The 27562-nt window shown below is 37.1% G+C and overlaps 4 protein-coding genes across 6 annotated transcripts; 3 read left to right on the top strand and 1 right to left on the bottom strand.

Moving 5' to 3' along the window:
* Positions 1-64: 64 nt before the first annotated feature.
* Positions 65-2273, top strand: LOC144476099 (chymotrypsin-1-like). Its single transcript, XM_078192692.1, has 5 exons — positions 65-130; positions 505-655; positions 1266-1515; positions 1607-1744; positions 2029-2273. The coding sequence occupies exons 1-5, from the start codon at positions 82-84 to the stop codon at positions 2167-2169; spliced, it is 729 nt and encodes a 242-aa protein (XP_078048818.1). The 5' UTR covers positions 65-81; the 3' UTR covers positions 2170-2273.
* Positions 2196-8452, bottom strand: Yl (Putative vitellogenin receptor yl). Its single transcript, XM_078192690.1, has 20 exons — positions 8339-8452; positions 7957-8023; positions 7748-7872; positions 7308-7445; positions 6861-6966; positions 6585-6734; positions 6381-6497; positions 6186-6311; positions 5852-6067; positions 5558-5729; positions 5223-5424; positions 4959-5150; positions 4724-4844; positions 4505-4648; positions 4001-4256; positions 3727-3929; positions 3502-3654; positions 3207-3334; positions 2992-3116; positions 2196-2781 (listed from the first exon to the last, which is right to left on the bottom strand). Exons 2-20 carry the CDS (start codon positions 8018-8020, stop codon positions 2535-2537), a joined length of 2985 nt encoding a protein of 994 aa, XP_078048816.1. The 5' UTR covers positions 8021-8023; positions 8339-8452; the 3' UTR covers positions 2196-2534.
* A 1556-nt stretch (positions 8453-10008) lies between these two features.
* LOC144476244 (uncharacterized) lies at positions 10009-11622 on the top strand. The gene is made up of 3 exons (XM_078192945.1): positions 10009-10069; positions 10350-10989; positions 11457-11622. Exons 1-3 carry the CDS (start codon positions 10009-10011, stop codon positions 11620-11622), a joined length of 867 nt encoding a protein of 288 aa, XP_078049071.1.
* An 814-nt stretch (positions 11623-12436) lies between these two features.
* Positions 12437-22405, top strand: Me31b (ATP-dependent RNA helicase me31b). Of its 3 annotated transcripts, none has more exons than XM_078191657.1 (8): positions 12437-12720; positions 13913-14081; positions 14549-14755; positions 14842-15013; positions 15256-15406; positions 15504-15699; positions 15818-15988; positions 16779-22405. In XM_078191657.1, exons 2-8 carry the CDS (start codon positions 13941-13943, stop codon positions 17073-17075), a joined length of 1335 nt encoding a protein of 444 aa, XP_078047783.1. In that variant the 5' UTR covers positions 12437-12720; positions 13913-13940; the 3' UTR covers positions 17076-22405. The 3 variants fall into 3 exon arrangements, with proteins under 3 accessions (XP_078047783.1, XP_078047784.1, XP_078047785.1); XM_078191658.1 differs by lacking the exon at positions 12437-12720 and adding an exon at positions 12781-12915; XM_078191659.1 differs by lacking the exon at positions 12437-12720 and adding an exon at positions 13592-13747.
* Positions 22406-27562: the final 5157 nt, after the last annotated feature.

Genomic DNA, 27562 nt, shown 5'->3' with positions numbered 1-27562 from the left:
TATCGGTTTACACTAAGCCCTAGGCGCGTATATAAATTGATCGGAAGAGTTGTCAACTACAGTATTGCGAATCTTGCCAAGATGTACACCCCGGTCATCTTAACGCTCTGCCTGGCGGTCGCCGTCTACGGTAAGTATATCAAAATCATTGCAAAACATTTCTCCATGGACTTGGAAATAATCAAAAAATTAATTCTCAATAGAATAAAAAGAAGAGAAAATTTTTGTAACGGAGAAAATAATTTTTAACGTTACTATTTGTGCTTCTGAGAATTTTTATTAAGCAACTGATCTCTGTAATAAAGTTTTATTTAACTGTGCAAGAAATTGTCGCGCTCTAATTAACTAAAGTTGACTCTAAAACCAGAAGACACGCGGAAATACGGTTCTCTTAGCTTCAATAATTTGTGGTAATTGTTGCATCGGGATTGTAAAAATGAACAACGCGTCTATTTAGAAGATACAAGTTTGTGGCGAGCGCGTAACCGGATTTTAATAATTTAGGCTTCCCCGAGGGCCAGATTGTGGGTGGTCGCGACGCCCCAGTTGGAAAGTACCCGTACCAAGTGTCGCTCCAGCAAAACGGCAGACACTTCTGCGGTGGATCAATCCTCAACGATCGCTACGTGCTCACTGCAGCGCACTGCGTTGAAGGGTAAGTTCTTCCGACACAATGAATACGGTGTGCCAATCGATAGGCTGCCATCGTTTATGGCAAATAATGTACTTGGTGTCTCTAACAATTTTTAATAACTTCGATGTGTCGTAACTTTGATACTTCAGAATGAACCCCTTGATTAGCGTATGTTTGTTACTAACAAGTTCACGTGTAAGACAAACAATTTATATTTAATATAACCTTTATTTCAATGTTTAAATATCAATTATTTTCCAATAAATTATGTTCCAAATTTTCGTAACGAGTCTGAGACGATATTACAAGACAAAGGGTTTACCTATTGGCACTATTAAATATTTTTAATCTTCGCTCTATTTTTAATGGAATCTGTTCAAGCCATGCATAAAGTCAGAAATTAGAAGTCCAACAATTATTGCTGGTAATAATCGATGAATTTTTGTTGTATCCGATGTACCAAGAAGAAGCGCGAGTCCAGAGTTTTATCTGAATTGAAGAAATCTATCGAAAGCATGGTGTTCGCGATTGAGTAACAAGGAAGCGTTTTCCGTGCGAGACTTCTTAGATATTAATCGTCTACGATGTTTGGTTATCGGTATTCGGTTATCGAAATGTTTGATGTCCACAGAATCACGAACTTGAAACCTTACACCGTACATGCCGGAACCAACCTACTTAGCGCCCGTGGATCCGTCTACGGAATGGAAAAGATCACTATCCACCCGAGTTTCAGTTCCACGATGATCGTTAACGATATCGCCGTGATCCGCGTGAGCTCTCCCATCGCATTCAACAACTTGGTTCAACCGATCGAACTGGAAGCTGCGGAGATGGCCACCGGTGCCGCAGTAGTCTTGACTGGATGGGGAACCACCAAGGTTGCTATCAATCTCCGATCGATTCTATTCAATAAATTCTACGCTGATATTTCTACGTCGAAGCAGTCGCTGATTTTTGTTTTGTTAACAGGTTGGAGGACCGGTGCCTGACAAACTCCAGGAAATCGACTTGAAGGTCTACTCGCAGCTGCAGTGCAAGTTAACTCACTGGAACTTGAAGGACACTCACATCTGCACCTTCACCAAATCCGGAGAGGGAGCGTGCCACGTAAGTTTCATTTACAGAAATAATACTCGACAAATTGTAAAATTGAAAATTATTGACTCCTAAGTATACAACTTTTACTGTATTCTTAGACTTTTGGTAAAACGTATTACCGAACAATATTGCATCAATGTAGAAAGTTTGATTTCGTTACGGTTTCAGTATGATGCAAATTCCTAGGGCGATCGACATGAAAGAATCGAGTCTTTGTTGACAGGACTGTTGAAGAGATGAGAGTGAAATATGGTTATGATATTTTCTAATTGGATTTCTTTCCCTCGTTTTAGGGTGACTCCGGCGGTCCTCTTGTCTTCCATAAACACCAAGTTGGTATCGTTTCCTTCGGTCGTCCCTGCGGTATTGGCTACCCAGATGTCTTCACCAGAGTGTCCTCCTTCGTGCCCTGGATCGAACAGCAAATACAGTAAACGTGCAAGAAGAGTAACTGGGGGCACCAAACAGGGACTGAATTAATTACCTTTATTTTGTTTTATGTGATTTTAATAAACTTCATTCGCTTCTGATAATTAAACGTGTGATCTAAGTTTTTTTGAGCCCTCGCTCCATAAAAATCTTCGGTATCTAAAACGCAGATGTTGCGAAAAGTTATTTCGATAAATCACATATTTTCTAAAATTGTACACGTTTATTGAACATTCACGATGTTCAAAACGATTAAATAAAACCAGCGTTCTTTCTATTGTCATTAAAATAGCCTTTTTATTATTTCCGGAATTAACATTGCATTCTTCTTTCTATATACACGTATGCACAGCCAGTGTTACATATTACATTACAACAGATCGGCGATCTGTTTCAGCGTAGCTTCCATTTTATCACAGTCTTTTCGTTTTATTTGACAACCTTCCTCGTCCGACATATCTCGGCAGTCAAAGCGTGAATTACAGCGAGACGCCTCGCTTATACATTCTCCGCTCTTGCATCGGAATTGCCCGTCCCCAACGCATTTCGATAGATGAAATTCGTCGCACACGTCTGACTCGTCGTCGCCGTTTGGACAATCTCTCACGCCGTTGCATCTGGAACGGTAACATAAACCTTGAACACCTCGAACGATATACAAATTCCACAGTCTACAAGACTACTAAGGGGACACCCGCCCAATTAATTCATTTCCGATAATAAATTATAATTCAAAAGACTTTGTACGAAAATTCGTAAGAGATTGAAAGATAAAATCTGACCACGAGAACGCTTGATTTGTTCTAAAATCACGGAAATACTCGTACCTTTTACGCAATTCTATGCATATATTGTGCTGCCGGCATTTCATTTCGTTGGGCCAACACAGAGTTTCCGGGCTGCACGTTCGATTGTCTTCCTGCAGCGTCATTCCTGGCGGACACGCGCAAATCTGAAAATTTGTGAAAAACAGGATGAAAGAACCACCGAATCGTGACCGAGGACGTTGAAGCTGATACAATAGGATCTCAGTTAGACTTACGCGTGAACGTGGATTAGAGACTAGACACACGTGAGAACAGTTGCCATTATTTCGGAGACATTCGTGATCGTTGTCGTGCGTCGTGGGCAGGCTTACTAGTTGAGGTCTTTCGAAAGCTTTTGGTAGATCTGAAAGAAAATGACAATTTTAATGTTAATGATACTGCTGATGGTAATTTTATTTCTTTCTCAAAATCCTTGATCGAATAAACAATTGAACGTCTCAAAGACGTCTTGATTTGTAACACGAAGACGTCTTCGAGACGTCCTTGTGCCATCCGGGGACTGTCACTTACTCAACGCGATACTCTTCTGGTACTGTTCCGCGTCGATCATGCTGGCCCAGAACAGTTCCTTCGACTTGCGCTGCGACCAGAACACATAATTGCCGAGGGCAGCAAGACTTACAGGTTCTGTCAATCCATCCCGGAAGATGCGCGTCTCGAAACCTTCGAACAGAGGAGTCGAACACTTAAATCGATTCCATTGAATCCCGCATCGAATAAGGAACGATTACCAACCCAATATCGACGTGCTACCGATACGACCCGTGCCCTGATCGCTCCAAAATAAACGTTTCGTGCCTCGGTGGTAACTCAGCGCCACTTGCGGTCCAAGCAATCGAGCCTTGACTCCTTCGATCGGAATTCTGGGACCGATTCCATGAGTCCTCATTGAATCTATGCGATAGGTTCCATCCACGCGGAAGACAACAAACATGATCCTATAATTTCAGTAACATACGATGAACAGACTTTTACACACGCGACGAAATGAATTTTATAATTCGTTTACCCTTCTTCTGGCACGAGAGCAATGCCGTGCGGTTCTTCCTCGAAAAACAATACCGTTTTCTCATTGGTGTTTAAACTGTGAATTACGATCGTCCTGCGATTTATATCCGACAGATATATGTTATTTCCGATATGGTCGAAATCCATTCCGCCCAATGCTGTTTTCTCGATGGACGTTATGAGCTTCAGCGAGCCGGTATTCGTGTTCAAATTAAAAATATCCGTGAACCGGCTATTCGCGACCACGAACAGGCCATCTGCACAAATTGTTTAGTTAACAGCTTGCGACAGTTCGGAAGTAATCTACTGTTCCTCTGAGAATGCAGCAATGACAGTAAATTCTCAATTGTCCCTCAGCTTGTAAACAGAAATGGACAATTTTAAAAGAGGAAATATGATTATCAGAGACTCGACAACTAAGTCAACACCTATGAAATGATCTGCTTTTGCTCGCAAGCCGAGGGACAATTGAAGAGAATTTACTGTATTTGTCGGCCGCTCTTACCAGCAAGAGGATTGTACGCAGCCAAAGTGATATTTTTCAATACGTCACTCGAGGTCATTTTAGGTCTCCCTAATAATTCAATTTGATGATAGTCCACAAGCCTATCCCCTGCTACGATGACCAGGCGCATCTGTTCGTTGACCGCTAAAATGTACAATTTTCTGTTTCAATAATGAATCGTATCACTTGTAACGAATTTAACGACACCGCTGCGCTTACCGCGACACGTATGCTGATCCGAGTCGAGTTCTTTGTCCAATGTGCAAGCACACGTATATTCACGTTCTGAACTCAATAGACACAGTTCCGTGCAGGGACTCGATTCGCACGGGTTCGAAATCTGTCGTCAGAAAGTTGCAAATACCAAATTGATATCAGGAAGTTGCAAGTACGAATTACAATGACAAAACGATTACGCTGATACACGAGGGGACACGAATAAGTAGAGATTCACCTTGGGTTTTAGAACAGAATGATATATATCTATCCCATAAACTGCGCTGGACGCATTTATTACGGTCCTCCAATCTTTGCCAGTGAATTTATTGCAGGACTGCACGGTTCCAGACGCTCTGTCGCTCCAATAGAGCCTATTTTCGAAAACTGCTAGGGACGAGGGCGCTTTTCCCACAGCTTCCAGCACGATCTACAAAATTACGGATCCTGAATATCGTCGAATCGTCAGAACTACGTTATCGCTACGAAGCATTGTCTGTACCCTGCGATCAGTACCGTCCAGGCGAACCGATTCAATTAATTTCAATTTACTGTCCATCCAATACAGTCTGCCGTTTACGTCGTCGATAGCCAAACTATTTGGACATGCTAAATTTTCCGAGATCAGTACACTGCGGTTCGTTCCATCCATGCTTGCCATCAATATACGAGAGTTTATGCTCCATTCCGTCCAGTACATCATACTGATAATAAATTGTAGTTGCAACATGTAATTACGTCGCGAAGGGAGAATAAAATTTTGGTACAGGGTTAAGGTCAAGATTCGATTTAGAATTCAGGGGAAGTTGAAGAATAGTATTCGATGCGCGTTCTTACCCACTCTGTGGTAAAAGAGCCAAGCCTCTCGGTTTATCGCTTGTTCCTTCGATCACAACGGTACAATAAGTACCATTGCTGTTGCAAGCTCCAATGTGCATGCGATGGCTATCGGTGAAATATAGGTTGCCAGTTACCCAATCGACTGCAATAGCTTCGGGCCTGTTTAGACCTTAACAGCGTCGAACAGAAAAGAAGTCGTCATTTAATATCTACGCGTGTGTGCCGCATTCGAACGAATGTTCCCGTTTCTCGTCGAAGAACGGTAACTTGGTTCGAATTGACGCTAATTACCAGACGTTACGACGACTTCTGACTCGAGCTCATCCTCGAAACTCCGAAAAATTGCCTCGTTCCCATTTTTAATATCGGACCAGTATACACAGTCGGCATCCAAGGAGACCGCGGCTGCATTCTCTAAATTCTGTTTTAGCGGATATTGTACATTTGAGTCGAGATACAAACCACGGATTTCCGACTCCATCGAATATACGATCGCGGCTTCGCCACCTGTAATACGTAAATGAATAATTACGATCGGCCCAAGCATACGCATCGACTGTGGACCTAGTTGGAAATTATTATTTTTCCTGAATTAAATGTTGTACGTGTGAGATCATTTCTGTACCTTCGGCCTTACACGTTCTGTTGTCGTTGGTAAGAACATAATTATGTTGGCAGGAACATAAGTAGGATCCAGGAATATTAGTACATTGTTGATCGCATGTGCCATAAGTTTCGCATTCGTTTACATCTGCGAAGAAAAGTGAAAATTACACAATTCTTACATGCATCAACTAATATGCTAATAATAATTGTTTACCTATGCATGTGCGATCGTCGATTAATCTATAGCCTGGCCAACACGAACATTTAGCACCTAGAGGCGTCCTTCTACAATTCTGTTCACACGTGACTCCGTTCTCACAAATCGAATCAGCTGGAAATTCAATTTAAACTCTGTCAGACTTTGATTTCACTTGCCGAAGGACGAGTCGAATCATTATGAAAAACTATGAGCAATCACCGGTTCTACAGCTATCGAAGCCTTCATCCGAACCATCGCCGCAATCGTCTTCCTCGTTACAAGTTGCATTCAAGAAAATACACCTACGATTTTTACACAAGTACCGATCGAACTCGTTGGTACATTTATCGATTGGTGCCGGTTTATTCTCTACGAAGAAATAAATAAAAGCATAGATCATAGATTAACAAATCTATCGCTGATTTATCGATTTATCTTTATGGGTATATAGGTAGCATTCGCGATGAAAAATTTGGCGCATCTCATGAGATTTACCGCAATTATGTTCGTCGCTGGTGTCAGGACAATCTGGCACACCATCGCAGACCCATTCGTTTCTTGTGCAATGTCCATCGTTGCATCGGAAGTTCTTGCATTCCAACTGTTTCCAAAAGAATTATTTTACGTTAGGATGAACAGAGTATATGACTCTTCAATTTGCTAAATATAACGTAGGTGACGCGATTGATCGTTCCCGTTTAAAAATTAATTTTTGATTTCCATTAGGATCCGCGGAGCTTTAAATAAATCTAGAATTTCATTAGGATTTATGGTAAAAGGTCCCTGTGACGAGCACATATCCGAGCATGCAATCTCATCGACCAGATTACCCTGATCGACGCATTAAATGTTTAATTTACATGCGATAATAGTAGCAAGCTTCTTTAATCATTTCTTAGATCTTTATCGATGAAAGATTCGAAACGCAGACAAATGTATTACCTTTTCTACGCAGTTTGCATATTCATCGCTGCCATCGGCGCAATCGGAACTCGTATCGCAGAATTTGTCGATCGGTATGCAAGATTGATCGGCGCATTGATATTCGTCCGTAGCACATTTAATCTCAGAAAAGATAGGCTAATGAAAAAAAAGAGAAGAAGTCGAATACGTGTTACTCATTTTCCGCTAGAAGCACCTATCAGCCGACTCCGTTCCATTGCGCATGCAATTAATTAATTAACTTCACTCTTAATTAATTGAATCTAGTAACTTGATTAACACACTTAGCATTCATTTCGATCGGTAAATATACGCTACATTGATACACATTAAATAATGATCACCGTGATGCCATGGGAATAATATTGGTGTTCAGAAAGCTTTTAAGGGCTGCGCAGCGTTTTCAAAAACGGCAATAGTTTATAGTGCAAAATACTTACCATGTTATGATCGCAATCGCTTTCGTCGAATCCATCTCTACAATCGACTTCGCCGTCGCAAAGATACGTGGATGACATACATTTCATATCGCACCAGAAAAAATTCGGTCCCTCGCAACGTATAGCTTGAATGTCCAAAATAAGAACAATTAAGAACGGCAATAATAAACTTGTGCGTCAATCGAGCAATATATAATCGAAAGAATTACCTGTAGAGTCGATGTGATTGAACATAATGTTTAGAAGAAGAAGGGCGAAGATATGGCGACACATAATCTGAAACAAACCGATTCTGTTAACGAATATTTATTATTTTATAACATATAGGTTACACAAAGATCGCGAAATATTTCATAATTACAGCACCGAGTCGGTAAAAGTATTATTAAAACAGGATTATCAGAATTTTCGGATTTTAAGTTTTAGTAGTTACTTTCGCGTATTTTTCTACTAATTTCTGTTGCGCGAGTCGATTATAAAATTCCAAGTTTTGAAATTAATGTAGAGGTTGGATGTATAGGAACGACAAATAATCTAGAAGAATTTGTTCACTGTTCGATAATGGTAAACGTGTTAATAGATGATACTTACGAAGATATTTTATATCATGTAAGTGTGGAATTATAAATTAATATATCTGTTTCAGAAGTAATTCGATTGTCGGAGTTGTATGGAAGTTGTTGGATCCGTGATACTGCTATGACTGTTTACGAGATACTAAAGGTTGATACAGGGCACCCAGCCAAATTATAGAAGACGTTGCTCTCCGTGAATACACATAGACACGGTAGTTTACCTGACAGTATCGTACAGATACTGATCATGGATTCTGTTGTTCATACAGTAGTATGTAGTTGTGGCATATAAACTTACTATACCACACATAATCAGAAAATATCTTGTTATTCATTTTCTGCGAGTCTACTCGCGTCAATCATTTTTCGTTATTCATTAATGAAAATCGTTTATTTCTTTCGTTCTCAACGTCCTATCGATTTTCAATGTTACAGCAACGAAACTTTAAATCGGGACATTTCCAATTAAAGGTAGTTGCTATAACATCTATATACGAATAGTTAAACTGACTAGTTATAAATTTGAAGACGAAAGTCGTCTATATAACTCGGTACAAGAATATTTGGCAGTTGTATTTATGGAGAACGAGAATTAACGCGTTCACGAATACGTTAGTTCCACTAATGATAAAATTATACTTTAAGAATAGATAATTTCATACAATATTGTCTCCCAACAGTAATTTACAAACAATAAAAAATTAAGGATAATAATAATAATAAGAAGAAGAATATCGATAATAATACAATTTCAATTATTATTTTTAAATGTATTAATTGTTTGAATTGAAGCTCATTTATTAATTGACTTTAATTCGGCCAATATCAGTAGTTGTACATACCTCGCGTACAAGTAGGTATGTCATAAGAAATGTATACAAACGATGTATAAATATATTCGACCATGTCATGGAGTCCTCTTCTAGCATGTCAAATTCAAATTCGTTCGACTCTTCTGAAACTAGTCAAAAATCAATGAGAATTCATGAAGTATATTATAATAATTGCTATTATTATTCGACGACTTGATACCATTGCCATTATACGTCATAATTGCTTACGCTACTATAATTATAATTTTCTGTCTAAATATAATATATGTATAGCCATATACACATAATTCTACAAAATATATTAACCGTTGAACAGAACAAAATTGTTTGAAAAATTCCATAAATTTTTTACAAGTCATTATTAAAAATGACAATTTGGAAGGTCATTTCTAACTAACAAAGGTTATACCTAAATAGTTACAAACTCGACCAAATACATTACAATATTAATGGGAGCGGCATTTCGAATTATAACGGGACATACTTAATAATTCGTAAACGCATTCATAAGTTAATGAACTGAGATAACGTTATAGCTATTTTCGGAAATATAGGTATATCGCTGAAATTCATTAATTACATCGACGCAACCATTTACAAGCGGGCTTTCAAGTACCAAACTTGTAACGTTCTAGATGAAATACGCGTGAAATAAATATATTTCTTGACAATAAATTATGCGAGCGATACCACGGGTGATTCTTCGAGGATTACGGTACTGACCAATGGATGAAACAAATGTCTGTCGATTGCGTGTGACAGTGGTTTGCACCAACGCTTTTGTAACGAACAAGCACTTAATTACTTTTCGTTGTTTCTACCGAGTCCCGTGTTAATTTGCCTCTGTAAAACCATGCCTCGCTGCTTGATCAAATCCATGAGGAGATACAGGAAAACTGATAACCCAACGGAAGGTAAGCCGCCGACAGAATTACCGTTTAATTGTTCTCGAACGAACAGCACAGTGCGCTAAAGTAACGACAGTGAAATCGTTGCATGGTTATGGAAAAGTATCGTACGAGCTGCAACTCGGTCCCGTTATTGTTGCCCACGTAAATCGTATTAAATCTCGAACGTAGAATTTGTCTCCCGTCGAGCGTTTCGAAACGATTAATTCATTATCGAGTACCGTCGCGCGAAATGCTAGGGGAAACGGGAGAGAGAAACATTTTTACATATTCCATGTACACGCAGAGACGGAAATTCCGTGGATTCCACCGTCATCGATCGATACCAAACGAAAACACCAGACCAAAGACAATCCGTCGAAATCGAATAATATTTGGACCTCCTCGAGCCTGCCGATCGTAACACGGTACAGCTTCAACAGAGGGGGCTTAGAGAACAATGTGCTTTGGAACAAAGAATTGACGGGTGGCACGAATTTTTCGGAGATCGAAAAGTCTACCATGATCGATACCGACCGGAGGATTCCGAGCACGATCGGCGAGGAGGGCCTGGAGAAGGTGCAGATATCGTTGTCCTCGACGGCGAGAAAATTAGAGTATCCGATCAACGTGTCTGAAAATCAAATCAAAGTAGCGGTGGATTTGAACGAGGCGTTTAACGGAGTTGAAGGTCAGGCGGAGCCGAAAACGTTGTATTTGACACCGAGCAAGAAGCCGATCGATCTTTCTCAGAACCAGTACTTCGACAACGTGAAAACTGCCGGGGTCGAGAGCACTCCGAACTGGAAACGAAATAAAACCATGCACTATTGCCCCTTTTGCCGGAAAAGTTTCGATCGTCCGTGGGTGCTGAAGGGTCATCTGCGCCTCCACACTGGCGAAAGACCCTTCGAGTGCCCGATGTGCCATAAATCATTCGCCGATCGGTACTTATCTCGTTTTTACTTAATCCTAGCCTTTATCGTCTGTCGCTTCCGTTACTAGAATGTTCATCAGCCAATTATAAGTAAATATTCTAGTCGACGCTGTACCAATTGCAAGAGAAACAATTTTTAATTTATTGATTCATTTCTTATTGATTTCTTTTTATCAGCAAACTTTCGAATCCGGCAAAAAAATTATGGCAACTAGTCAAACTATAAAAAAATTTTTCTACAATATTATTATTTATTACAGTTTATAATCATACATAGATTCGTTAATTAATCTATCAATTTATGACTGAATATATTAAAAGTACCACTAATTAAATTACAGATCCGTATAATTTATGTATAATTGCTTCCTACCTAAATTAATTGCTTCAAATGAAAAATAATAGATTTTTGCTAGACAAATATTCCATTTAATTACAGAAAAGTTTATTACAGTATGTTATATGTATATTTTCTAGATCGAATTTACGAGCACATCAAAGAACACGAAATCACCATCAATGGCAATGGCGATGTGGAGAGTGTTTTAAAGCGTTCTCCCAAAGACGGTATCTAGAACGACATTGTCCCGAAGCGTGTAGAAAATATAGAATATCTCAAAGAAGAGAACAAAGCTGCACCTAAACACCTAGGATGTGAATTTTATTTCTCTAATATATACAGATTTTATATAGAAACGCTCTATATATAGAAGGGTGTAATATAATATATTTGTTAATCGATATTAGAAAATTTGAATACATATTGTTATTACGTTATTGTTCTAATAAAATTCTATTCTATTGTGTAGCAAACATAAAAGATCATTTTTATATGAAATAAAAATTGTCTGCGTTCAGTGCGAGATGCAAGAGTTTACTGTGCACGTTTAATTTCGTTTGTTAATAATTGTAATGAGTTGAACGTAATGCAATAGAAACTTTAGCTAACTGCTCCGTATTTTATCAAAAATTAATTATCAAAAGTAACTATTTCGAGCTTAAAATAAGTGTTTTCTTGTTGTGAGAAAATCGCAGAGGATAGAAAAGGTTTAACCTATCGACACATTAAATTTGAAGACTGTACATCGAGTAATTTTTGGAATTTATTATGAATTTTCCAATACGGTTTACATGGTGTCCTCTAAGCAGAATTTCGGTCACGAGACACGTGTACAAAGAACAGGACGTGTGCTCAACGAATACGATTACGGCAGAAATCTGTAATTCATTTTGTTGTTCTTTAAGAGGTTCCACTTTGTTCTCGTTTTATCGTTAAATATTGATCATTTTAATTTAAAATATCAATGTAAAACGGTCAACGAATGTACGTGTGTACATAATGCTCGTCTGGATAGCGATGAGGACGGTACTTTGAAGATGCGCCTTAAAGTCGTGCCACGCAATTGGTCGTTATTGTCCACAGAGTGCGCGCGACGATGTAACGGTTTCTGGTCTGAGTGTTTTTATTCTTTCATGGCGCATATCGTGTACGTTCAACGAAGAATAATTATCGCTCGCATTTGACGCAGTGCGTTAATCGCATATTACAAACTGAAAAGAACGTTATATAGTGCCGCGTGTTACGCGATACACTTTCCGAGCTATTAAACCGTGTTAGTGCTTCGTAAAAGAAATACAGCGGTTAAGCACTGCAAAGAAAACTTGACATTGGAACGGCCATTTTGGCGTGTTGTTTCCTAATCGAGTGCTCAGCTCAGCATCGATATCCATCCATTTCAAGGTAAGTAGCTTCGTAGTTGTGGATACCCCGATAAACGAGTGGTTATGCATTTATAATAATCTTCCGCATCGTTCCCTATCGTTTATTTGTTCCAAAAGTGTCGCTCCCTTCCACGGTGTGGTGAATTAACTTCACACAGTCGAAAACCCTCCGCGAGTAAAGTTAAAACTTCGCTGATCCGTTTTTCATCTGGTTGTAAGTATGTCTGATAGTAATGATCCAAAGTCTGAAAATTCATGTTCCATTACAGAATGTTGTTAAGATTTCGAAATTCTATCGCATAATTTCACCGTGACTGGTAATTCTCCGAAATTGGAATATTGTACGTTTTTCTCCATGCATACACACATACCTACATATATACCTACATTCATACCTACATACACACATATACAAATTGAATATGTTTCATCCCGTGTGAATTTTCGCAATAGTTGGTAAATGTTTTCTAGCACAAATACAGTCTGCTTAAGTTCCGTTTTCACGATTTGTTTATTTGATAAAATAATCGGGTGTAACGACTTCCGATTTTCACATGAAATTACGTAAAGATTACGAAATATTTTATAACTGTTACAGTATGGGGTAATTGTTTTATGGATTTAGATGCTCTTTATTGTTCAAACAAACGTTATTGCGATAGTCAGATTTCGTTGCAAATTTAAACACGCGCATTGTAGACAGTAATATATTATACCATGTGTTGTATATGTATATAAATATATATATATATATACACATGTACATATGGTTAATTATTGAGCTCAAAGGCTTTCTATAATTCAAATTTTTTACCAGCAATTTCTGTAACGAATAATAACAAGAATTCCAATATACCCATCTAAGGTATAACATATAAAAACTAGTACAGCTCCAATGAGAGAACAAATAATGTTTACATCCCCTTGTGGTCTTTCCAGTAGGTCACTTGAGTGTGCTGTTTGCCTTTTGTCTTATAAGTCGATAAGCTGTGTAACTTGTACATGATACTTGCACATTTCAGTTTCTAATTTCATTAATTTACTGGGTAAATATGATATAATATTGTTAAATATAATTGTTATAATTTTAAAAAAATTTTTAAATTATTTGATAATGTGAAGAATATGTGAAATTGTAAAATTTTTAAAACAATATCTGGATACTTCAATGAATATTTATAATTTATTTACATATATCAACTTATTTTTAGGAAATAAAAGTATTTCATCACTTTCAAAATGATGACAGAAGCACACATAAATTCCAATCATGTCTTAAATTCCGGTTTGACACCCAAGTCGGATATAGACAAAATGGACGATGTAGGTTGGAAAGCCAAATTAAAAATTCCACCAAAGGACAAACGAATTAAAACTAGCGTAAGTTAAATATTTTATTTATTCAGTTAAATATTTTTAACCAATACCCTTCAAATTACTAGTTGCTTTCATTAGAGCAACATTTATTTGAAGTATTCAGTAAAAGTTTGTTATAAATATATTAATATTATTTTTAGATATCATAATTATATTTTGATATAGCTTAATAAAGTTTTGGAAAGAAGTATTTGTTGAAAAATATTAAACAGATATATCTTTCATTATTCATTGTTAGAATTAAAAAGATAAAAGCAAAATACGCAATTAAAACTATATTTAATTAAATATCTGTGAAACTATTAAAATTACAGAAAAGGTTTAACTGACCAAGTTGTTGCTTTTTAAAAAATATACAATTTGGTGAATATTTCATCTTTTCAATATATTGACCTATAAAAGTTCGGAGATGGCAACTCAGAGATGGTTTATGGGGCACACAAGTAACTAAATATTTGAATATATTGTAGGATGTTACTGATACCCGTGGCAATGAATTTGAGGAGTTTTGCCTGAAGCGAGAATTACTGATGGGAATCTTTGAAAAAGGTTGGGAAAAGCCTTCTCCTATTCAAGAAGCCAGCATTCCCATTGCATTGTCTGGTAAGGATATCTTGGCTCGTGCAAAGAATGGGACTGGTAAAACTGGGGCCTACTCAATTCCAGTGCTAGAACAGGTATGTTAATTATTTACACACTGCTAAACATATTTCTCAATTTCAATCTACCTTCTATTAATATTCTTTGACAATCATGACTTTAGGTGGATCCACGAAAAGATGTGATCCAAGCACTGGTAATTGTACCCACTAGAGAGTTAGCTCTACAGACATCACAAATCTGCATTGAACTGGCAAAACATATGGATATCAAAGTAATGGTAACTACTGGAGGAACAATCTTACGGGATGACATTATGAGGATTTATCAGAAAGGTTTGTATTGATTTATTATCAATATTGCTTTTAATACGAAAATTGTGTTCTATGTCTAAATATTTTTCGTAATATTAATTTATCTTCATTTAACGTAATGATATTTTTTTATCTTGTTATAAAATTAATAACAAGCATATATTTTCATACATAGAATAAATGTTTCAAAAACCATTGTTTAAATACCATTATTTTCATATGAGACATAGTAATAATACTCAAATGTTGTGGTGTATTTATAGTGCAAGTAATAATTGCAACGCCGGGAAGAATTCTTGATCTCATGGACAAGAATGTTGCAAACATGGGTCATTGTAAAATTCTAGTTTTGGATGAAGCAGACAAGCTTCTATCACAAGATTTTAAAGGGATGTTGGATCATGTGATTTCTAGGTAAATTTTTGCTCTGTTAGCCTAGTTGATGTTTTTATTCTACACCACTTTCATAAAACATGAAGACTAATTAATCGTTTTCGTTTTTGATATTTAGATTACCACATGAACGTCAGATATTGCTGTATTCAGCCACATTTCCTTTAACGGTGAAACAATTTATGGAGAAACACTTAAGAGATCCATATGAGATTAATTTAATGGAGGAACTCACATTGAAAGGTGTAACCCAGTATTACGCCTTTGTACAAGAACGACAAAAAGTTCATTGCCTTAATACACTGTTTTCCAAGGTAAGATTTTTTTTCTATGCGTATGACGTCCTTGACTTGAAACTAACACCTAGAATACCCATTTTTATACCACACGGATTAACTACTTATTTAATATGTACCTCTTTTTTTGTTCTAGTTGCAAATAACGCAAAGTATAATATTCTGCAATTCAACGCAACGCGTTGAATTACTGGCGAAAAAGATAACAGATCTCGGGTACTGCTGTTATTACATACACGCGAAAATGGCGCAGGCACACCGAAATCGCGTGTTTCATGATTTCCGAGCTGGGCTATGCAGAAACTTGGTAAGTGATAATACAAAAGCATACAATCAAGTTTTCAATAGATGCCATTTCTTTCTAATATTTTTTATTTTTTTAATATTCATGCAAATCTTATCATAATGTGCTTTTTTATTTTAATGTTTTTATTAAAATTTAATCTATGTACGAAAACAGCAGCTCAACAACAAAGCTGTATCTATCGTTATCATGTTCGTGATTTTATCTAAATCAAATGTATACGTGTAGAGTATCAATAATTCAAATTATGATGAAACTTTAGTAGGAGAGGTAAACACAGAGTATCCCTACTTAAATTTTGGTTTAGAAAATGATGGAAGTTTTTCGAAAAGTTATTTGTATTAGTTGAGAGTTATGCTTCATATCATTAGAAATCGGTATCACTAAATATCAGTTTGGGGAATAGATAACAATACCAGAGAGTAGAGGAAGATACTTTAGGTACATGATGGAGGCTAGACAGAAAATAATTGAAGTAGCTTACCTAAATCCAACTAATGTTGTTAGGAATCAGAATTTATGCAGGCATAAAGTACTTAATAAATATTTTAAATATGTTACGTTGTGTAGGATTAGAAAAATCATAAATATATTAATAAAATTAAATTCAAGTAAATGTGCTATAAATATGGAATGAAAAATGTGGATTTGAGGAATTCGTTACTTAGCAATTTCCATGATAGCTGCAGGTTCACGAGTTTTGTAGTTAAGCTTAATATAATTTAAAAGAAGCGATGAGCGTGGATGTGGAAAAAAAAATATATATATATATATGAGTATCACATATCTACAGGTGAGCAGCGATCTCTTCACACGTGGTATTGACGTACAAGCTGTGAACGTCGTAATCAATTTTGACTTTCCAAAAATGGCAGAGACATACTTGCATCGTATTGGCCGATCAGGGCGATTCGGTCATTTAGGTATAGCAATTAACCTAATTACATACGAGGACCGTTTTAATCTTCATCGTATCGAACAAGAACTTGGAACAGAAATCAAACCTATCCCAAAGGTAATAGATCCAAATTTGTATGTAGCAAGACCAGAAGACAATAACAGTATGGAAGAGGGTAATGTGTCCAAGTAGTTTCGATACGTCATCATTATGAAGTTTTACATGCGCTCAAAGAGTTTAAAGTGTAAAATGGTGATCGTGACTCGTACGTATAAGGCATACACTGCTATGCTTTGAACTCACAGAGTGAAATGTTACTTTAGTTTGGAATGAATTGTCTGGTGTGTTTAACAGTGTATAAAGACGAAACAGTGCTATGAACATTTAGATAAAAAAAAAGTGGTCTATATAGAAAAAAAATTGGAAATTTCAATTAACATAGTAAGCAGCGAAAACATGATGAATTACTTGTAAATAAGGCATATACTGAATATGAAACAGTGAACTCGGTGAATGATATGATGATGCGAATGCCGGTGCGAGTCATTCTTTGTACATACATACATATAAATGTACATAATCTAAAGTGCGTCAGAGTCAAGCCATTATCAAGAGCACAATATGTAAACAAGTACATGGGTAACATAATAATCATAAACATTTTACCACAACTGTAAATATTACATGAAAAGTATCCATCATTTTAATAGTAAATTTTTATACAATGGCTTCATACTTCCAAGATCTTTTGTTCTTTAAGGGAAATTGTGATGGCATGTGTGATTTTCAGGGAAAGAAAACAGCAGAGTGAAAGAAAATTCATACTTGAACGCTGTTTATGAGTACCCAAATGTTCTGTAATCCATATGTTCATTACTTTTGCATCTCCATAAGCATAACATATAAATTTTCCTTAAATCTACCACAAATTCTAAATATTGTATTGATCTTAATATTTGATTATGGCTTGATTTTGCTACCTTGTCAATGCTGTCGTACAACTCTGAAATTCAAATCACTTTTCAAAAGAGCAAGCTTATCTTTTGTTTCTGTAAAGCGGTAACCTAAACGTTTTTTTTTAACTTGATCGTAATTTTTTTACGAAATCGTGATTGAGCGTCAGAGATTGTAAAATTGACTAGTTTTATATAATTATTTTGTATAAATAACTGGCTGGTGGTAATTATCAATATTAGGGATTCAATGTTCAATTTCCATTAGATGTTTACGTGCCTCTCGCAAAATTGATGCATGAAACGAGTGTACGGGTAATAAAATTGCCAGGCAAGAATCTTTTATTACTCTAGGAGCACGGTTTCTGTAAATCTGCTAATATGAAAAAGAACTGTTAACAATTATATCGTAGTATACCATTTTGTGTGACAGATAAGTTAACTGCAAAAATATAATCTGTTGTTAGAGCTATCATATCATGGAATCCCTTTTTACTCTTGATTTATTATTTTGATATCTATGTACATGCTCATTGTACAAAATACAAAAACTGTAAAAGGCGTTTCAGAAATTGCTTTTGATTAGATTTCTATTGTATTATTGTTCATGTATTCCGTAAAACAAACAAAAGTGCGCCACCAGCCAAGACAACTTAGGTTTATGGAACGAAATGCGTATACATTAATAGGCAATAGTAAAATATTTCTTACTTGAAGCGAAAAAAAATTTCAACGAGAAATATTAATGGGAGCGTCGAAAAGCGGTTTAGAATGCTCTTAGTCTTGTAATATCGGCTTTGACGGATATTTTGCTTTAGCGATCGATGGCAACGGAGGAGACGTCTTATGACAAAAATGATTGACCGCTGGAGCAGAAAGTGTAAGCATTTGAGATTTTGCTACAGAACAAAAGAAATTCATCGAGTTAAATCGAACGAATTTTTATATGCATACTTTAAATACGTTTTACACGCGGAGGGAGAACTGTCGGACATTCGAATTAGCACCGTGTGATGCATGTAAAGCTTGCTGACTTGTCAATTTTTTAATTTCTCATTGAACGTTTCGTACAGGCGATACATGTATTCGATACAGTCAGGGATCGAGAACCGGATATCGATGATCCAGAATACTTATACGAGAGTTCTATATAACTGACTTGTATATGCATATCAGGAATAAAACGAGGAGTTGTTTTCTTCTTCGTTTCGTTACCCGCTATAAAATTGAAAAAATTATATTTATACTACACCGGGTAATACACAATCTGCCGCACAAAACATGTTAACGATTCTTATGCTACACGCGAGAATGATATGCTATACAATTATTAATCACTGACGTTAGGAGAGTACTTCTCTCGTTGCCATCGTCCCGAGCATTGATGTTGTGATGTAGTATTATTATAATATTAAAAGCATTAGAAACCGTCTTTCTTTTAAGAGCTCACGCAAATCATAATTTGATACATACGATGTTTGATTAATGGGAAGTGGGTCTGCTACACACGTAGAGGTGTGAACGACGTTAATCGATTTAAAAACATTTTTGTCGATTTGAGACAAGTGTGATTGAGAAAATCGATGTCGATGTGGGAAAAGTCTCGATAACTGATCGTAACACAAGCACGCATCTTATTGTTGCGAGATGATCAGGTGATGATGATGATGATGCTTCGGAGTGATAGAAGGAAGGAAAACGAATTACTAATGGAGACGGAAAAAAAGATCAATGGTACACGAAACATTCTTTTATCACAATGGGATGTAAATATTCTAAAGTGGGATTGTAATGAAAAGAATCAGTTAACGAAGAAATTGGCAGTGATCTATCGAAGTAATTTACCTAAGCGTTGTATTTATTATAACAGTTTAGAAAAAGAGAAAACACTACTTTGTTTGTGGCTCTTTATTTTTCATCGATCGGAGAAGTTTGATAAAGTGTATGGTTCGCATATGATTCCATTCTAATGTAACATTATTCATTTCTTCTCTAACGATTCATCTCGATTATGTTTATCGACACGGAAAGCAAACGGAAACGGATAATTCAACGAATCCAACAGTATTTCGGATGTGTCTACTCTTAAAGAAAAAAGAAACAGAAAAGGTATACTTTTTCGCATATTCACCGCAAAATCTTGCTTTTGTGTTGTATGTTTGTGAAAGTTATTATGGTTCTTTTGACGAAGTTGTGTAGACTAGGGCGGTAATACTCTCTTGGTCTTACTGAATTGTCATTGGAAATACCATTAGATCCGACATGGAATCTATTTTGTGAAATATATTTTAATCAATCTTTAAAAGAGTCAAGAAGGTGAGTCAACGAGGAGATCATAAAGCTTGAACAAATTTTCACACAAAATGCGACTGTAATCATTCCTGATTCATCACATGCTCTTTGGTTACTCCATGAAGCATCTTCGATACACAGTGAACGCGTTCGTTTGTCGTTGCTGCAGCTGAACGCTAACAAATCAAACATCTGTACATGAATGCACACGTTTGAGATGTTCGAAATAGTGTCACGAAACTGTCGTTATTATATTCGTCTTGACTCTTTTTAAAGAATGGTATGAGTGTGAGATAAAATTATAAATTTCTAGTAGAAGTTGGGCGATAAAAGTTGCTGAATGCAATGCTATGCGAATAGACTGAAGGGTTTATGTACGTAGGATGTATTGAAACGTGTAAACAGAATCTCAGATGTGAATTTAGCACACGGAAGTAACGAAACACCGTGCAAGCAGTTATTATCCGATTGAACCTTGTTCTAAAACTGCAATGATCTTTGCAACTCGATCGTTTTCTTTACAAAATGTGCTAGTTCAGCACAGAACTTTGTCCTCTTCGAGTACCGAGGTGTGTTGCTTTAACATGTCTGCAACGAAACTGTTCAGATACAAGTGTGTCTTTTAAACGGACATATGTTCGGTGGGAGGAACGTTTATGCTTCATGATCAGTGGATGCATGTTTTGATACGTCCTACATGTATATAAATGTATATGTTTGTTTCGTTCTATGGTTGATACCGATGAGTAATTTTAACCTTAAGATTACATCATTGTCCATGTTGTACGTGGAAGTTAAATTCTCGCGGTACATATGTATACACGTGCATACTTTTGGCAGCGGTGAAGATTGGTGACAGAAACGATCGGAGTGATTTTGTTCGTGAAAATCTTGAAAGCGTTCCCTCATGTCTGTCGCATAGACACGTATATATTTCCAAGTGAAGTTCCTGTGCCTCATCTTGGAGACGAGAATACCCTTGATGTGGAAACGATTTTGTGAGTGCACTTTTATGATATAAAAGTGCAATTTTGGGAAGCGTTGTGTTAACATCTGGATGTGGAATGTACAAGGAGAGAGTCCTTCGCGAACATCTTACGAAGGGTCGCATTAAAAAGTTTTTAATGCAAACAATTCGCATACGGTGAAGGAGACAACATCTTTTGCGAGGCTGATGACGCCCAGTTAACAGCTGCATTTACCTTCGCCACTATTTGCGCTGGCATAGTACAGCGCTACGAGCTGCACACACTTATATGGCAATATGTTTTAACAGTAAAGATCAATTTGATTGGACTTATAATTAACAATTTCAAAACATTTTCAATGATAAGCAGCTCGTTCGTGGTGTCGGAAAAAAGATCTCCGACAGTCACGTGAAATAACGTTTTAAAAAAGAAGAAAAGAAAAAATACAAAAAAAAAAAAAGAGAAATAATTTCACATACAACAAAGTGCCGTCACTGTAAACTTTTAATCGTTCTCGAAATTCATTTCCAAAAGTACTATTTTACTTCCACATGAAATATGCTAATTGTTCCACGCAGACGGTACGTTAGGAATCACAAAACACACACCCTTTTTCGTGCTAATGAAACGAGGCTTCGAAGCCTTTCTGTGCGTGCGTTACGCTGAAACAAAAATCAATTTTCTCTCTGGCAACCAAAAATTCGATTATGAATTCGTGTAAATGCAAGTCGTGGATTACTGCGCACCTGTTTTTAATGTTGTATTAGACGGTATTATTCGAAACGCGTGAAGTGCTTGAAAATGATTCGAAGCGGTGGAAATGCTGTGCATTGAAAAAAAAAAAAACGTATGCGCAGTATCGCTCGACTTGCATGGAATACTCATAGTAAGAGGATCTCCGTAATGATTGTAAATGTCGATCGAACCTTTTTTGTAATCGTAAACTTTTTATGTACTTCTGTGAAATCGAATATTTTTATGTTTGTTACGTTCGATGAGTGAAGAAAATTTTTGACGCGTGCGAAAACGATATATTTCGAGATGTTGTCTATTACTACAGGAACAAAAGTATGTTTATTTGTCGATTATGAAAGAATAGGTTTGTGCCCGTATTACGAAAGAGAGAATCTTTTTTATTTGTTTTTCATTTCTCAAAAAGCACAGACCCCGCGCTCCCCAGCCCCCCAAACCGCCCCCACCCCTACCCCTCGCCCGATGTAATTGGAAAACGCATGTCCACGAATTTGTTTTCGAAAGGAACAACACAGCAAAAACAGATTTGGTCCTTAATAAAATTTCCGGTTCAGTACACCTGGAATATTATTTCTCTTTCCTTGGAACCCGTTGGCGGATCATTGCCGCACTAACTACATTATTGATAAACATAAGGTAAAAAAAACTAGCAGAATAATGTACAGAAACTTCTGTTGACCTTAAACGTTTCACCAATTTTTTTTAATCGGTATTTATGTGAACAAATCGATCAGACTGTTACAAAAAATGTAACTTACGATACAAACAATTGCTAAATCGTGTTGATAAACGCGCAACTATAATCATAGTTACTAAGTAGAAACGTTCAATAGTGTTGTAAATCGTTTTAGGTCAATGTTTTCCGAATCGATTTTGATTTTAAACATTTACACTAAAGGGACCTGATATTTTGAAAGTGAAAGTGCACTTTTCATTGCTTCGTATATTAATGAAGTGACTTTTTATTTTGTAAACATTCTTCCATGTTTTACGACGTGCTACTATCGAACAAAACGAAGGAAAATTCAGTTCCCGTCGGTCGTCTATTTAATTTCGTTTTCGATGCATCTATTTCCGAGCAAATCAAATTATATTCAACTATCTGTTGCCACGTATCCAATTAATTATTAAATAGATTCAGGTGTAGTTTACTGGAATAATTTGCAAACAATACTTAGGAATACGTAAAATGGAGACGAGAATATTTCATGATCTCATTTATCACAGAGTCCGTTATGTAAAACACGTTGAATTTCATTTGCCTGTAACGCCTATTTGGTTCAAATGTTTGCATACTTTTGTAATTTATGATAAATAACGAAATGATAATTGCAGTAGCAATACGATACATGTGAGAAACACACGCGTTTAGACTGTTATTTCGATATATTGTAACACGGGGTTCGCTTAATTAATTTATTCGACAAAAGCGGAAGCATCGCGACTTAAGCGGATTACGAAAAGCCTATTGTGGAATCGGGATCAGAAATAATCGTGTTCGTCATTATACTACTAATGTATTATGAAAGTTAATTTTATAAGCTCCCGTGTATTCTTGAAACCCATTGAATTATCGTAAATCATCGAGGGCCCCGATCAAATACGCGGCTAACACTTTCTACGAACGACCGAGTCGTGTTCCGGAATGTCCAAGGGTCGAGTTTTTTAGCGAAATCATAGTACCATCTTTACCAGCTAATAGTCTGTCCGATCAATATCGTCGTCCAGTAGAAATAGATCAGAGAAATATAATTTCCATTGAGAAATCGTAAATATTGGAACGTGCTGTACAAATAGAATTCTATTCTTGTAATTGCATTCATCTATTCCGGCGAGAGTAATCGCGAATCTCCGTCGGTCACGGATGAGATCCAGTATTGCTATGTAATAGGTGGATCCTCTACAAATTGTTTGATCGGTCGGGTTACTTCTGCAAAATCTACATAGATTTTCTCTCGCTGACTTCTATGTTGTCACTTGGGATTTCATAGGTAACTGTGTCACCAAGAATACCTCTCTTTCTTAATTTACAATGAAGTCGAGTAGCGAAACTTGACTATTTACAGTAAAGAATCAAAGCTTTCTATTGTCTCTTCATGTTTTACGTTATGTGCAAGATACTTCTATAATGATAGTAACTATTATAAGAAGGAAAATGTCTTAGAGAGTACAGAAACGTAATAAATGTACAAAATAATAGCAAAAGATTAGCGGGAATAAAATAAATGGAACAACAAAACGACGGTGTGATGGATAAAAATGCAACGCGGACGAATACGGTAGCTGTCAGCAAATCATTGTCACTTGCAATCGAAGGGAAAGCTTGCAGACAATTTTTTAACGAACCAGAAACTCGGAAAAAAAAACGAATTCTATTGACAATTCAATTCAATCGTTTTAGCGATTAAAATAAATGTAATTTTTTGTATTGGTGTTAATGTAGATATCGAAGAACGTAAAAAGGTATCAGCATACCTTAATTGTTAGGGCCTAAATAAACGTACATGTTTTCATTTATTTTTTCATAAAAAGTAGAAATATTATTATCGTGCTAAAGGGCATCTTGGAAGGGAATGCGTAAACTTCATCAATTATGCTTAGAATTTTTATTTCAGATACAAATTTATTACGTAAATAGAATATCATCGTTCTACAGATAAGTTTATTATTTTTTAATAAATTTTATTCGATAGTCATAAAAAGTAAATAGCTTTGTACATATACAGTATAAAATAAAAAGTGAAATTATGAATTTTTAATAGTTAAAAAGCATTTTTTTTCAGTTACCGGTCTCGCGATTTTCTATTTTTATTATTGCTCCGTACGTATGTGATAACTTCAGCGAAATAATAGATGAAACTTTTATCATAACAGAAATAAATTTATTTTCAATTTTCACACAGCATAAAAGCAATTTTAATGTTAGAACACGAAGAGCTTAAACATTTGCAAATTGTAATGCGGTCACGCAAATTGTAATGCGGTCATATCGAAAAACAAATTTCCACAATTTAAAGTAGTCTCCTTTAGTATCGAAGGCACTAAATGTCTTAGATATCTATGAATAATTGTTGTGGTACTCGTAACAATTAACGCTTTCCTAAAGATATTAAAAACCTAATGATGCTATAATTAGACTGCGGAGCTTTTATCGAGTTCATAACGATTCACGAGACCGAATCTGAGAGAAGTAAATTAAAATAACATATTCCGATAAAGGTCTCCTAAGAGTTTTATTAAATTATAAATAAATAGAGATCCGCAGTTTGGTTATAATAAACTATAAGAAGCGTTGTACGGAAATAAAACCAAAGGAATATTGTCTTTTTATGGATCAAAATAAATGTGTGCAAACTTACAAATTGCCTTAATATTTAACACACGAAAATTAGTTCGATATATTACAGAAAATCATGACGTAGAATATAAAATAGTCTGCTCCGGCAGAATAGCATGAATCACTTTTATTATTTTTACTATTTAAAAATTCACGCCACTCGTCTTGCAAAAATCTACATTCTCTATCGTTTGAATAGGATGTAGATAATGTAAGTGTTTCTAAATTCTTCAAATATTTCCACGATTCCGCATCTCGCCTATTTACTCTTACCATAAACGGAGAAAATCCGCAGTCTTCTCATCGGGCGTGTAGCGCGGTCAATTAACACCCTCAGGCTGATAACTTTTCGCTCCCCGATCATACTTGTTCACGGCGCGCGCGGTAAATTTGCGAGACTATCGTATTAGCGAGTGTAATGAACGCGCGTCAAGGCCTGTTACATCGCGCGGCGGCGGCGGCGGCGGCGGCGGCGCGGAGCTCGAGAAATACGCGAGATTGTACAATTTGATAAACTCCACGGCAAAAATCCGGCCGGAGGTAACTCTGTACAGTTTCGGTTCACCGACGGTTCTTTTTTCGTCTTCTTTACACCCTTTTACCGGCTTTGATTAGAGAGTGTTCCGCGGAGGGTGGAGCGAATGAGCTGGAAATACTAGAGCCGAGCGCATTTCGGATCGAAAGTATTGCAAATAGTAATCGAAGCGCTTTTATTTAAACAAGATTATATCCCGGAATTTTGCGCGCGCGAGTACGCGAAAATATTGAACTAACGACGGTGTAACGGATATTTGATTGATATAACTTTTTTTAATTATATTATGCGAGTCGAACGGATCGAAATCTGCATGCGATTTTTGCTTTCTTTTATATTTTCCTATCAATTATTACGTATATCTCTTCGTATAATAAATTTAAGAACACCATAGGAGGGAGCGTTCATCGAGATAATAGTTTTTGTAGGATACATTAGGTATAATTATGATTCCGATTTCACTAATGATTATTTCCGTCTTTCTCGTGAATAATTATGATTCCAATTTCACTAATGATTATTTCCGTCTTTCTCTTGAAATGAAATTTTCGAAAGGTTATGCTTTGAATACTGTTGTTAGACGGTATATGGGTTCGTCGCAACTTCAACAAAATGCTTTGCTTTCTGGTTTTTCGCCCACAACTTGCCATTTTTACATTTAATCCAGACGCTTGTTCAACATTGATTTGTTACAACAAACGAGCCTACATTATTTGCCGGACAACGCAGCGGAACAGGACTACGTTCGGACCTGGAAATTCCAAAATCAATCGCTAAGAAATTTCGCGTACGCTATACTGCGAAGCATCCGAATTTAGATCCGAGCAAGACTACGTGAAATCGATAGAGACCCCGTGAAGTATCTGCGAAAGGCGGAAGCCGGGTATTGGGATAAGAATTGGAGGATTGGGGCGATTGGTGTGATATGAACGACCGCTATTGATTTTAAGTAATCGCTTAAATAGCGTCAATGGCCTGTGCAATGGTGTCATGGCATGCAACGGACAGAGATGCGAGAAACTCGACCGGGGCGGCCGGCTGGGAAGTTTAAGCCGTTAGGAAATCGACGACGCGGTTCTTGCTCGTCTTTCCGACAACGACGACGACGACGACGACGCGTCTCGCGTCGCTTTGCCTGGCCCCCTGCCCTTTCGACTTTCTTCGCGACATTTTCCCCGCCGTGTCCCGTCATTCCGCGGCATCGTAAATCGATAAATGCTCGAAAGCAGATTAGAAATGCTCGCGTGGGAAATGGAAATAGAAACGGAGGCGCACAGGAACACGCAGAGACTACGGATCGTCCTCGCGGCGAGCCAGGCCGCGCGCGATCCTGGGAGAAAAGGGAAAAGAGAAAAGAGAAAAGAGAAAAGAGCGCGGCCGCTGCGAGAGGGGCATTGATAAAGCGTTGGGACGTCGTTAACGGGGGGTCGTTCCGTGATTTCTTCGGGGGTCGCGGAGGCTTCCGCGTCCATTAGGGTTGCATTACACGTGGCGGCGTTCGTTCGGACACGTGTATCGGTTCGAGCGATCAATTACCCCTAAAAGGTCCTTTAGGGAAAATTCGCTGGCTAGTCGCCACCTCGATAGCGGACGAATTCTCGCAGCCCCGAGCTTTTCAAGCGAGACTAACTCACCTCTGCGAAGGAACACCCTCATTTTCCGTATAATTTCCACGAGAGATGACAGACAGGAAGGAGAGATCTGTCGTCTGGAGGAAGCAAGGGGGGTGGGGGTGCGGGTGGGCGGTTGGCCGGTAAAGAACGGGCAGACCTCTCGAGTACGTAAACGCGAGACCGAGGAAGGCTCTGCGCCGGAAAGGTGGGTAAGAAAACAAAAACAAC

Source organism: Augochlora pura, chromosome 10 (genome assembly GCF_028453695.1).
Source record: "Augochlora pura isolate Apur16 chromosome 10, APUR_v2.2.1, whole genome shotgun sequence".
Lineage (NCBI taxonomy): Eukaryota > Metazoa > Arthropoda > Insecta > Hymenoptera > Halictidae > Augochlora > Augochlora pura.
Note: the sequence above shows the minus strand (reverse complement) of the source record. Positions and strands in the feature narration are given on the sequence as shown.

Excerpts from the sequence above, each read along its gene's own strand:
- LOC144476099 (XM_078192692.1), top strand. The coding sequence starts at position 82 with ATGTACACCCCGGTCATCTTAACGCTCTGCCTGGCGGTCGCCGTCTAC. Across the intron at positions 656-1,265 it reads GCAGCGCACTGCGTTGAAGG|AATCACGAACTTGAAACCTT; the intron begins GTAAGTTCTTCC and ends TGATGTCCACAG. Across the intron at positions 1,745-2,028 it reads CCGGAGAGGGAGCGTGCCAC|GGTGACTCCGGCGGTCCTCT; the intron begins GTAAGTTTCATT and ends CCCTCGTTTTAG.
- Yl (XM_078192690.1), bottom strand. The coding sequence starts at position 8,020 with ATGTGTCGCCATATCTTCGCCCTTCTTCTTCTAAACATTATGTTCAAT. Across the intron at positions 5,730-5,851 it reads AGAAGTCGTCGTAACGTCTG|GTCTAAACAGGCCCGAAGCT; the intron begins GTAATTAGCGTC and ends GACGCTGTTAAG. Across the intron at positions 5,151-5,222 it reads TGGACGGTACTGATCGCAGG|ATCGTGCTGGAAGCTGTGGG; the intron begins GTACAGACAATG and ends GTAATTTTGTAG.
- LOC144476244 (XM_078192945.1), top strand. The coding sequence starts at position 10,009 with ATGCCTCGCTGCTTGATCAAATCCATGAGGAGATACAGGAAAACTGAT. Across the intron at positions 10,070-10,349 it reads AACTGATAACCCAACGGAAG|AGACGGAAATTCCGTGGATT; the intron begins GTAAGCCGCCGA and ends ATGTACACGCAG. Across the intron at positions 10,990-11,456 it reads CATAAATCATTCGCCGATCG|ATCGAATTTACGAGCACATC; the intron begins GTACTTATCTCG and ends TATATTTTCTAG.
- Me31b (XM_078191657.1), top strand. The coding sequence starts at position 13,941 with ATGATGACAGAAGCACACATAAATTCCAATCATGTCTTAAATTCCGGT. Across the intron at positions 14,082-14,548 it reads ACAAACGAATTAAAACTAGC|GATGTTACTGATACCCGTGG; the intron begins GTAAGTTAAATA and ends AATATATTGTAG. Across the intron at positions 15,989-16,778 it reads CTGGGCTATGCAGAAACTTG|GTGAGCAGCGATCTCTTCAC; the intron begins GTAAGTGATAAT and ends ACATATCTACAG.